This window comes from Bicyclus anynana, chromosome 21, assembly GCF_947172395.1.
Source record: "Bicyclus anynana chromosome 21, ilBicAnyn1.1, whole genome shotgun sequence".
NCBI lineage: Eukaryota > Metazoa > Arthropoda > Insecta > Lepidoptera > Nymphalidae > Bicyclus > Bicyclus anynana.
The window spans coordinates 2,623,086-2,636,360 of NC_069103.1; the positions used below are offsets into that span (position 1 = coordinate 2,623,086).

The window sequence follows — 13,275 nt, forward strand, 5'->3', positions numbered from 1 at the left end:
ATGTTATTGTTGATGAAGTGTCGGAAAATGTCAAGCCGCCTGGGAGCGAAATAAGGTTATCGAAAGCACTGCATAATCCCTTTACGATAGAAACAATGCATATTCGTCTACCAAAAGTGGGCTATCGAATAACTCATTTTTTTTCCCAAAAAAATATTACGAAAAATGATATATTACATCGGTGTTTTCGCGGACGAAGTCGCGGGCGTCTGTTACTAAGGAATAAGTTATGAAAATAACAATACACGCACCCGGCTTGCGCGGATCTGAGATTGGTGGCACAGGGAACGCACAGCGCCGTAAGCTCTCGAAACTTAATAACACGTATGCTGAATAGCGAAAAAGAGTGGCAAGCATACGCGCAAATAATGAAAGAAACAATGAGGAGAAGAGAGGTTCGAGAAAAAGAAGAGAGAAAATTCGTAAGAGGGGGGCATGAAGTAATGCATTGCGGTCCCGTGCCACCCTTGGAGTAGAGGAGGTTATTTTAGTCCGTGCAAGTCGGACATGCCCTGTCAACAGGCAGGAGTCCGCAGGGATTTTTTCCTCCTCAAGGAAAAAAAAAAAAAAAAAATACACGCACCCATTTTGTTGCTGTCATTATATACGCGAACATGTCACTCTATTACAGCAAAATATGACTTAATAAAAGGAAATGTGAGGAGTATGAGCATTATTAGAGAGAAACTTTGTTACTACGAGGAAATATATATCTTAATATTATTTTGTATAATAATAATCTAACTTAATATACAGTATAAAATATATTAAGTTTAAAGGCAGTATCTTCATCGTACGGTAATAATGTGTTGAAACGTTAGACTATTAGTCTAATTCACATGTGCTCTTTAATAAAAAAAAAGTTCTCTATACTACTACCTATAAAAATAGTTGAGGTGTCATAGTTTTTGAAAAAATTGTAGACCCGCTCACAAAAATTGCAAAGTTATAAACTATTAACTAAAAATAAAAAAGGGGTTCGGTTTTTGACATAAAACTCAAACACTATTTAAGATAATATTTCCAATTCAATAAAAGATCCAAAAATAACAGGAAATTTCCTAACAAAAACTGTTATTATTTATATGTATTGAGTATAAAACCTCGTCTTCTGTAGTCGCATAGGCAAGCCACTGTAACAAGGTATACTCCTATATTACGCGGACGAAGTCACAGGCGTTAGCTAGTTCGTTATAACTTGCACATAAACAAAAACTGCTATAATAATATTGACCCAGTGACTGATGCGTCATCACAATCCGGCACACCACCAGAGATAATCCTTTCCGGGCACACTGAACTTTATATTGCATTATTCTCTAATAGCTCTTAACCGCTTTGTTATAGGGACCAAAATTGAACACAAATTATTTATTTCAGGTTCAGGGCTTTCGTACTGTCCCCAGTTTAGTAAGCATACAGTTAGAAAAATGTAGCCACGTCGTAAAACGAAAAGTATTGTGCCGAGTTGTCCTTGCAAAACGTCGATAACATTGTAGAGTCTGGGGACTCGCCGGTAGTTCTCCACGAACTAGCGAATAGCAAAGTAAATCAATTATTCCCTAATCATAATAAACTTCCACAAACTATACCTGCTTCTATAAAATGATCATAAAGTGTGGATTTATAATTTTCATTTTATAATTTTTGTTAATTTTATATTTTTAAGGTTTTTCGTTTTATTACAATTAAATGAAAATGAATGATGAGGTACGCACTTGCCTAGAAAACTCACTCTTATGTCTTGTCTTGTGGGAGTTGAAAGCAGAAAAAACAGTCTCTGATAAATCATATCGAATTATGAAAGTTGAAGCGAATCGTTTGGTTATGTATTTATCAGTCTACGTATGTATGTTTGTTTATTTGTGGCGGTCTAGATAACAAACGCTAAGACCGATTTTGTTGATTCTTCTGTTAATCGATTCGTCTTAAGTTTGAAATTTTCATTTCTAAATTTACATGCTGTCAGGTTTTTTTTAATATTAATTGACTATTTTTGTTGACAAAGTAGCAGCGTCACTGTACAGTAGCTAAACTGTGCACTGGCGCACCGCCAGACGCCCGTACTGCGGACTTTTTCAATGAAGCCATCGGGATGGAATATCTCTTCCAATGTTTCCATAAAAGAGTCATGCGATAGAAAAATCGAAGTGTGGTAATTTCAGTTAGCTAGGTGCGACGTGCCAAATATTATTTCCCGCTAGTTCTACTGAAAACTGTTTTAATTATTTACTCAAATATATTAAATAAAACTTTACTTTTTACTGTACACCAAACATAATATAAAGGATATAAAAATTTGCACAAATTGTGGTCCTGGCATATTTTCTAATATTCATTGACCCCGTTCCTAATATTCATTAATTCTAAGCTTTTCCACCGTTTGTGTGATTCTTTATTAATCTTAAAATAGTACCTATCTATTAAAAAAAAATATATTTAGTTGCTCTTTGAGAAAACGCTTGTAAGTTCATTTGACAAATATGAAAATGTATACATTTGCCCAAATTAAATTATTAATTTAGTTCAATCTAGATTTAGGTAAGAATCTTCTCTATAAGATCATTTAAAAACCTAAATCATAATCAATCTATTACCAACTTAGAAGATACGATGTTACAGATAGACACACACCCATGTACATTGTACAGTTACACCCCTCGTTTGAATCAAGTGTTGAAAGTAGCGAAGTTTGTATTATACTGAAGCAAACCGTGCCAAATGTGCCTTTTGCTGATATTCGATGTTTACGAACTCAGAATAGCTTTATTAACGATCGTTAAGTGTTATGTAATGATGTTAATTTTCTTCAATTTTTTTTTAATTTTATTCGCGATATATGTGGACCGATGACATCAAGTAGGATGTAGGTAGCCGCTAAATAACTATGTCATTTGGAAGAGATTAGCAGTGGACGTCCACCGGCTAATAAAAATAATGATGGATGATTATGATGATGATGATGATGCGAAAGTTTGGATGGATGTGTATTTAGTAGTCAGTCGCTTGGTCTGTTTAATCTGATTAATTCGTCTTGGTAATGATATCTGGACGTGTGAAACCGCAGATTTCGGCAAGTTTAATAAAAGCATTTTACAAGAAACACTATTATTATTATCTATTAATGCAAAAGTAAGTTAGTTTGTTTAATTTCAACCAATTTCTGGAGTCATCTTCACGATTTCACATAGGGATAAATCACACTTCACATCACATCGTTTGTGTGTAAGTGTGTAAGTACGTTTGTTAGTCTTTTACGCTGCGGCTACTGAAGCGATTTGGGTGAAATTTAGAATGTAAATAGATTTTACTCTGGATTAACACATAGGCTACTTTATATCCCGGAAAAATCAATGGTACCCACGGGATTTGTGAAAAACTGAATTCCACGCGGACGAAATCGCGAACGTCCGCTAGTTGTATCCTAAAATCGAGCATATAGAAATCATTTATATCCTATTGTGTTAATATATTAGATCCATGATAATATTAAGCCTAGTATCTAATTGAATTTTCAATATCATAGCAGTTTATAGTACTGCAGTACAATTGCTAATTTATAATGTATTGCGTAAAGCATGCCTCGTTTAACTATATTCGCGGCACAATACAGTGACCGTTTTGATTTTATCGTAGTATTTTTTTATCAATCATGATATGCAATCATAGACAATGGTTTTTGAATATTTTTTTAGCAACTCTTGCATAAAAATATGTGCAAACTTAAAAAAAATAACTGACTTTACATAAATACAGTTAATGTTGACGTTCAATCAATAAGTATCTAAAGTCAATTTTCTGCGATTTTTTTTAACATTTAGCATTTTTTCGGGATAAAAAGTCTATGTGTCAATCCAGGCTATAATATATCTTAATACCAAATTTCAGCTAATTCGGTTCAGTAGTAGCGGCGTTATAAAGTAACAAACATCCAAATATCCAAACATTCATACAAACTTTCGCGTTTATAATATTAGTAGGATTTTAAAGATTCATTTAATGCTAATTTTTACGGGCCACTTCTCCTTGTTTGGAGAGGGAATATTTTTCAAGTATTTGGTAAATATTATAACTCATTCAATATGAAATCAAATTTTAAGATTTCAAAACGGCCTCCATATCGCGTTGCAGTTATAAACAAATCGTCAATGCACTTGGATATTTCAGTTGTCAAAACACTAATAGAATATTTGACAAATGTCAGCAGAGGCGGCGCGTACAGCTCTGATTGTGCAACGATTTGTGTGACGGATGGAATGATTGAGGCTTTGTATTGTTTGCCAATAAACTGTATAGGCCATAGCTAAACAATGGTATTCATTGTTAAGCTGTACCTTCATTATATTAAACACTAGCTGACGGCGTGCGGTTTCACCCGCGTGGTTTCCGTTCCCGTAGGAATACGGGAATATATAACCTACAGCCGTAGTCGATAAATGGGCTATCTAACACTGAAAGAATTTTCCAAATCGGACTAGTAGTTCCTGAGATTAGCGCGTTCAACCAACCAAACAAACAAACAAACTCTTCAGCTGTTTTTTTTATAGTCTTTACAAATTAGCCCTTGACTACAATCTCACCTGATGGTAAGTGACGATGCAATCTAAGATGGAAGCGGGGTAACTTGTTAAGAGGAGGATGAAAATCCACACCTATTCTGGTTTCTACACGACATCGTACCGGAACGCTAAATCGCTTGGCGGTATGTCTTTGTCGGTAGGGTGGTAACTAGCAACAGCCGAAACCTCCCACCAGCCAGACCTTTATAATTTAGTATAGAAGTATAGAAAACAAGAACATATTACTTACCACCTCGGACTTCGCAGATTAATATCAAAGCTGATCCCTCTTCTAAAGGTCCCACCACACCGGACACGTCGGCCCCTGACTTGTCGTACAAAAGCATCTGATGAGGAGGCACTGAAACAAAAGTAGCTTTAAAACTTTATGTCATAATTAGCGGACGCCCGCGACTTCATCCACGTGGTATTCAGTTTTTTTACAAATACCTCAAAAATTATGCATTTTTCCGGGATGAAAAGTAGCCTATGTGTTAATCGCCGATATTATCTATCTTCATTTTAAATTTCAACCAAATTGGTTCAATGGATGCGACGTTAAAGAATAATAAACATCCATACAAACTTTCGCATTTATAATATTAGTGGGAAACTATAGCTAAAATTTTTTACACATACTTTTTTTATGTACTTAACATAATGTTATAGAGGAAATATTTGATTGTTTGTTTGTTTGAATTTATTAGAATTTAAAAGTATTGGATATATTTAAAAATTCTTTCAACATTAAAATGACGAAAATAGGTATATTTTATAGCCCTATTCCCAAGGAAACGGGATCTACGCAAAAACCTCAGGGGTATCTGTTAGTATAAAATATGGCCTATATCAGGCGGACTATAATCATTAATCCACAAACCGTAACACACTTTAGTCCACAAATACACAAGTGCGCTCATTATATAAGGAAGAACCACCGCCCATTATTTTTGATTAATTTGAGAACAGTAGAACTTATATACAAGTAAGAATCTTTTTTTTTTTTATTCTTTACAAGGTAGACCTTGACTACAATCACACCTGATGGTAAGTGATGGTGCAGATGGAAGCGGGATAACTTGTTCGGAGGAGGAAGAAAATCCACACCCCTTTCGGTTTCTACACGACATCGTACCGGAACGCTAAATCACTTGGCGGTACGTCTTTGTCGGTAGGGTGGTAACTAGCCAAGGCCGAAGCCTCCCACCAGCCAGACCTGGACCAATTAAGAAAACCTCAATCGGCCCAGCCGGCATACTTAGTACTAACAAGCATTTACTTTCCAATAAATAAAAAAGTTACAATATTCTTAAATTCAGTAAGAGCTCAACGTCTAACAACAAAAAACAATCACACACACAAACATAAAACATAAACATACACACAAAAAAAATCCGTAAATAGCTGAATTTCACTAAAAAAACATCACCAAAATTTTCCTCGTGTTATCCTTATTCCACGAAAAAACAGACAACAGTTGTTTTTACAGAAAAAATTGCACCATTTTTGACAAAATATTACCGAAGGCTTATTAAATTTACCATAGCTCAAACAGCGCGCTTATGGTATAAAAGAAAATGAGCTTGCAATATAAATATACTTAACCGCAATGAAAACAGTGGGGGATGTTTCAGGGAGGTACAAAAGAGTCTTCTTATTATTTCACCGAGTACTTCAATAGCGCTGATCGGCTTTTCCGATTATAAGATATTACATCGTCGACAACGTTATTGTTTTGTTCTAGTAATTTTACGCCTTAACTTCCTACGTTATGACATTTTTAACCGATTTTAAGAAAAATAAGGTTCTCGATTTGCTTTTTTTTTATTTTTGTTTAGTCGTAAAACCAAACGACTAAACCAATTTTTGTGAAAAACGTATAATTACTGATCTGGAAGTGGAATCAGCCAAAAATATTTCAAAATTCATTAATACATTTAAAAGTTATGAGGTAACAAAAATTTTAAATAACTTAAATTTAAAATAACTTAAATTATTCATTTAATTGTAATTTTTTTTAAGTTCTTTGTTTTTACGTAATACAGTATATCTCTGCAATAGCCTCAATAGCTCAACGGTAAGAGCGGTCGGACTCATCACCGAGGGGTGGTGGTTCGATCCCCGCCCCGTTGGTCTATTGTCGTACCCACTCCTAATACAGTCTTTCCCGACTAGTTAGAGGGGAATGGAAATATTGGTCATATTATAAAATATATGGCAAATATTCCTTAAAAAAATACGTGTTTTCGTTTAGAAGTAGTGATTATACCTAAAGGCATTAATTAAAAAATAATAAAAAAACTATAAAAATACAAAATAATTGTTGTAATTCTGTTTGTTTAATTACATATGAGATCAACACTCCATAAATAATTTAGGTAGCTTAAATGTCGAAGTTAATTTATAATATAATTACTTGAAAATTTAATTTAAATTTTGACCTTCTTTTTGTTTTTAATTAATCAAGGCAAACATTCTTTATAATTATTTCGAAGTAAGACGTGAGTTTTCATAAACTTTCAGAGAAATGAAATAATTAATAAAACTTTTTCATCTTGAAAGGGCAACTGGGGGAGATATACAACGTGTCCCAAAATTCAACGATAAGCGGGCGCCAAAAGATTGACCTGCTCATGAGCACTTAAGGAAAAATAATAAAAAAAATATACCTAAATTTTTTTTTTAGTTACAAAATAAATTTTAAAATTCTTTGAAAATTTACACCTTGTATGATATTTTGAACTACCGCAGCTACAATTTCTTAAATATGCTTAAGATTTTTTTTGTATCGGAACCTAAGTAGTACTACTATTCACCACAACTCTTAAAAACACCACAATGCCCGCAGTTTTTACACAAAAAAATATCAAAATATTTTTTTTCCCTCAAATTTTTAAAGATTTTTACTTTCAGTCTACTTTGACTCATGGTCTTGCAAAAAAAAGTATGAACACCGCTATGGCAAGTTATTTTCAAAGTTGACGCAACTAATCAAGATTTCAAAATAGTATAATACCCTAGGATAACTAGTCACAAAAAAAAAATATGCGTACCATTTGTAAACAAGAACCAAATTTCTTAATTGTTCTTGTTGTTAGTAATAAATTTTACTATGTTCCAAAAATGTGTTTGTTATTTTAATTACACAACATTAAAGTAAATGTTCGAATTGTTTTCCACCGGCATTAATACAGGCACGACATCGCCTTAAAAACGACCGTTTTATTTTTCGCGCATATCTTCTAGCATTGATATGTGCCGCAGCCTGAGTGATTTTTTGCCGAAGCTCGTCCAATGTCGTAATCGGTTTTGCGTAGATCCTGTCTTTGAGACAACCCCAATAAAAGAAATCCAGGGGGTTTAGGTCGGGTGATCGGGGTGGCCATAGGATAGGACCAAGTCGCCCGATCCAACGCCCCGGATACTCGTGGTCTAGGTATTGTCTCACAGGACGAGCGTAGTGAGCTGGGCAACCATCATTTTGATACCACATATTTTGAAGGTCGCTTAGGGGGACGTCTTCTAGTAATTCTTGCAAATCATTTTGTAAAAAGTTCAAATAACTGTCCCCATCTAAGTTTCCTTGTAATTCAAAAGGCCCAATCACTTTTCCATTTAAAATGCCCGTCCATAAGTTGACCTTAAATCGATATTGGGATTTGTCTTCTCTCATCAGGTGCGGATTCTCATTGCTCCAGCTGTGTAGGTTGTGAAGATTTAAATAGCCATCTTTCTTGCAGGTTGTTTCATCCGACCATAGTACTTTATCCAAGAACTGAGGATCTTCCCGATGCTTTTGAAGCATCACTCGGCAAAATGCGATCCGCAGTGGATAGTCCCGTGATAGTAACGTTTGTACACGTCTGTAATGATATGGGTGTAGCCGATGACGTTTTAGTATTCGATGTGCTGAACTTTTTGGGATTCCCGTAGCTGCTTCTATGGCACGCACTGAGGTAGTTGAATCAATGTTTATTTCATTGAGAACTTCTTCATCGCATTCCGATCTAGGTCTTCCAGCGTTTCTTCTAGCTGACGGCAAACGACCCTCCGAAAACGCTTGATGCACATTCATAAATACCCGATAATCTGGATATCTTTGAGCGTTTGGGTACCTTTCTCGATACAATCTGCTAGCAGCGTTAGCATTGCACCGACATTCTCCATAAATGAGATGCATGTTAGCGTATTCCATCGGCGTGTATGGTTGCGGCATGATAACGCTAAACAGTCCAAAATACACCAAAAGTCCAATTCACAAAACACAGGCACAGTCCAAAATAATGCCAGGTCAGTTCAGTTTGCAGATCACTTAAGTCCAGTCCAAAATGCAAAGCCAAAAGTCGTTAGTACGAGAGCCACGTCAATTGAATACGGAAAGTTGCGCAGTAAACAAAGGAGCAGAGCGTACTGACTTGCTGGGAACAGGATTTTCTTTACCTGCATCATTGTCATTCAACAAAGAACATCTGTCTATCCCTCTCTAACGTATACTTATCGCTATCTTTCTCTCTCTCTCTCTCTCTTATTTTTAAATGTTATCGTTCGTTCCATTAAAATTCTAGGAAATTGCAACGTATGACTCACATCATTTTGTGCATAAAGTAAAAGTGATTTCTAGGAGCAAAAACATTTTAGAAATTTAGTTCTTGTTTACAAATGGTACGCATATTTTTTTTTTGCGACTAGTTATCTTAGGGTATTATACTATTTTGAAATCTTGATTAGTTGCGTCAACTTTGAAAATAACTTGCCATAGCGGTGTTCATACTTTTTTTTGCAAGACCATGAGTCAAAGTAGACTGAAAGTAAAAATCTTTATAAATTTGAGGGAAAAAAAATATTTTGATTTTTTTTTGTGTAAAAACTGCGGGCATTGTGGTGTTTTTAAGAGTTGTGGTGAATAGTAGTACTACTTAGGTATCCGATACAAAAAAAATCTTAAGCATATTTAAGAAATTGTAGCCGTGGTAGTTCAAAATATCATACAAGGTGTAAATTTTCAAAGAATTTTAAAATTTATTTTGTAACTAAAAAAAAATTTAGGTATATTTTTTTTATTATTTTTCCTTAAGTGCTCATGAGCAGGTCAATCTTTTGGCGCCCGCTTATCGTTGAATTTTGGGACACGTTGTATTTAAATGACAAACTTTTCATTAATCTTAGTACCTAGTAGGTTAGCGAAATAAATATATTATACTCAGAGGCACAATCATCCGCCCACTTCAAGATACTCGCGTCACATTAAAGTGGGATGGTAATTGTGACTCTGAGTATTATGACGTATTTATAAGTTTCCGAGTATTAATAAGTTTCTGAGGTTCTATATCTGGTTCTATTGAACCGATACTGAATTTTTTTTTCCAATAGAAAGCCACATTTGTGAGTATCATAGGCTATGTTTTGTCCTAATATTGAACAAATTAAAACCGAATACCTTTCAAAGCCACCACGGACCAAACTCCATACTTACCTAATGTATCATGAGATATCCTAATGCATCAAACTTTCACTTTTTATACTATAACGAACTGTTACAAGTTCCTCAGAATAGAGGTGTAGTATAAATAAGAGGGTATTTGATGACTTGAGCTCAGTTGTTTGTTAGGCAGCGTAGATGCAGTCACGCTGCCAGTCGCGTTAGTGATTTTATGCAATAATGTTTTTTGTTCTAATTATTGTTTATCATACTTGTTTAGTGTGGGCATGGAGAACATGTCGGTCAGGGAAGGTGAGTGTTAATGCATTCTAAAGGGATCCCTTAAACCTACTCCCAAGGTCACAAGTCCTGGGACCTGCTCGATGTGTTTCCTCTACCACAAAATAATGGTATGGAAGGTCTCAAACGCAACGATCGCAATGACCAGTCGTATTGGCCCAGTCTGCGGCCAAGTGCTCTGCGCGGCCAAGTTCATAATTATTATGGTCTCATCAGTTACGAGGTCGTCTCGAGGTTGCACGAGGTCCATAATTCCATGGTATCTACACACCTATTACATCGGTTCAAAAGAGCAAATCCCGGTTGAGTGAAATGGCGTCCCACAGGCATTTTAATTATGAACTGTCATCCCGGACCTTCGCCTGACGTTTGTAAAAATCCCGATGACAGATACAATCTGCCGGAGACGGGTCGAGTTTACGAGGAAATAGGGACTTTTTTACCTTTTGACATTGATGTAGCTTTTTTGGGATAAAAGAGATTCGCCAGGTAATAAAAGATTCGTGCCAATTATATTAAACGTGTATTTTTAATTAACATCTTTTATTCATACATCTCATGATTAATAAAACATAATTCTGACATGAGCCGTGATAGTCTAGTGGATATGGACTCTCCGGGGCATGCATTTCCAACTTTTCAGTTGTGTGCATTTTAAGAAATTAAATATCACGTGTCTTAAACGGTGAAGGAAAAACATCGTGAGGACTGCATCACAGAGAATTTTCTTAATTATCTGCGTGTGTGAAGTCTACCAATCCGCATTGGGCCAGCGTGGTGGAGTTTGGCCTAACCCCTCTCATTCTTGGAGGAGACTCGATCTCAGCAGTGAGCCGAATATGGGTTGTTAATGATAATGATAACATTGAGAGTTAAGATTTGAACTAAAGGGCCATATCACACATACCAACTCGGAAAGGGGTGGTCTATGAAACTCCTTACTGCAAAGTCATGCTTAATTGTGTAATAATGTAGTCGCTTCAATTCGAGACAAGCTCTTTGCATAAAAGCAGTGGATGAAACAGTTCAGAAAGCAGAATCTACTGAGAAGAGACGGAAATAATATAAGGAGACGAACAAGGTCCCACACAACCTTGGGCCCAACCTGAATAAGACTGAAAAAAAACTAAAATAACAAGACTAAAAAAATATTTTTAAATGACTTTCCCGCGAAGTACAGTATTAATACTATCGAATTATACACAGCATTCATAACTTTATCTAATACATATTTTTTTATTACTGTTACAAACTAATCAGTGGGTCCATTTTGGCACATGTCCTTTTCGTTTGAAGTTGGAAGCCGATTCTAATTCTAGAGCAGGGGTCGCCAATTAGTTACGCTCGGGGTCCATTTTAAGAAATGAAATGACCTTCGCGGTCCACACTATTTTTTAAAATTACGGAAATACATACATATCAAAGAGAAAAGTGTCATTTTTTGTTGCTAATTATCTGTCTGAAGTAGGGAGTGAAATTGGTGCACGGTATTGATATTAAGTCGAGATCGAAATTTATACTGCGGGAGATACCTATATTTTTTCGGTCCGTACACGGTCGGCGGTCAAGATGAGGACCGCGGTCCGTTATTTGGTGAGCCCTGACATGGTCATGACAATGATGCTCTAGAAACTTGAGAATCATTGTCTTGACGATTAAGCAAGATCATCTTAGGGAACAACATCTGGAACAAAATAATATTTTAATGCAATGTAGACACACCTTTAGGTAAGTAATTTAATTTATAATGGCGCGAACACATCATTGCAGAGTTGCTCGCGAAACCTTCGCCAACAAAAGATTCCAAGCAAATTGCCCCTTGGCACGAGTTGTCTAATGGATTTCAATGGTGCGGCATATATGTGGACTTAACCTTAAACCACACTAACGACTTGTTCGTGTCTAAACTAAAGACTATATATACATTAGTACTTTAAAGTAAATAATAATCATAGTATTTGTAGAATAAAAATGATAAACGAGACAATAGATTGGAAAACGTTATACTTTTATAACCTAACACTATTGAATTCTTAAATGTGTTAGCACTATTACGAGTATCTTCGTTTGCATTTAGTGTAGATAAATAAATTGAAAATTCCAAACAGACACTTAAATATATTTTTTTTTTATAGTAAACACAACATTTTGCTATTTATCAATTACTAGCACTATCTCGAGGTTTTACTCGCGTAGTTCCCATTTCTGTGTAGCCTATATTAAAATATAGCCTATATTACTATATATAGCCTATATTGATGATTTAGCTGTCTATTGATGAAATAGTTTTTAAAATCGGTCTTATAGTTTTGAGTTAATTTGTTACATACAAAATTCGAATCTTTCCTCATAGTAATATTGGTTTAGATGAGACAAAAAGTCGCTAGTGCTATTTTCCCCTTACGCTGCTTACTTTCCTACACTAAACCGCTTGGTTCTGAGTAAAAGAAATTTACATCACTAGACTCCTTTGCCTGTCTGTCGCTTTGAATAGGGTAATTTGTGTGAAAATCTCGACGCAGTTGCCTCTGCGTTTGCTAAGCCCCTCGTTTGCTCTGTCGTCTAGAATGCATGTCCTTTGATGTGCACCGAGATGTTTGGTCATGAAGATTACAACTCAATTAGTAACATAAAGTCTCGTTATGTATAACTATTTGTAAAGTGTATGGTTGTGTGTAAATAATTGACGTTGACGTAGACGTTGTAGGAGCATCCCCAGGGGTTCATTCAGCCGCTGAGTGTCGACTTTAGCCCCTATTTGTTACCCTGGGGCGCCCCTACAACGTTTATGAATACCACTGGTAAGTATGTAACGATTAAGGACTTTATTTCTTATATTATGTTGAAAAAAAAGTCTTTTATTTGGACGATTCAGGGTTTGGACTTTTGAAACTTTTAAAAAGTAACCATGTCCTAAACTGCAGTTGCTCTTACTTACATAAGGTATGAACATAGATTGATAAACAGGGGGTTTAAAAAATATTCTATAGCATCTGG

General features: G+C 35.5%; 1 protein-coding gene across 1 annotated transcript in view; it reads right to left on the reverse strand.

The window, feature by feature from the left end:
* Positions 1 to 13,275, reverse strand: part of LOC112046945 (hemicentin-2-like) — a 202,424-nt gene that overhangs the window by 44,064 nt on the left and 145,085 nt on the right. The window contains exon 6 of the mRNA XM_052888103.1: positions 4,810 to 4,920. Within this exon, the coding sequence (XP_052744063.1) occupies positions 4,810 to 4,920 (111 nt within the window). The remainder of the gene's footprint in view (positions 1 to 4,809; positions 4,921 to 13,275) is intronic.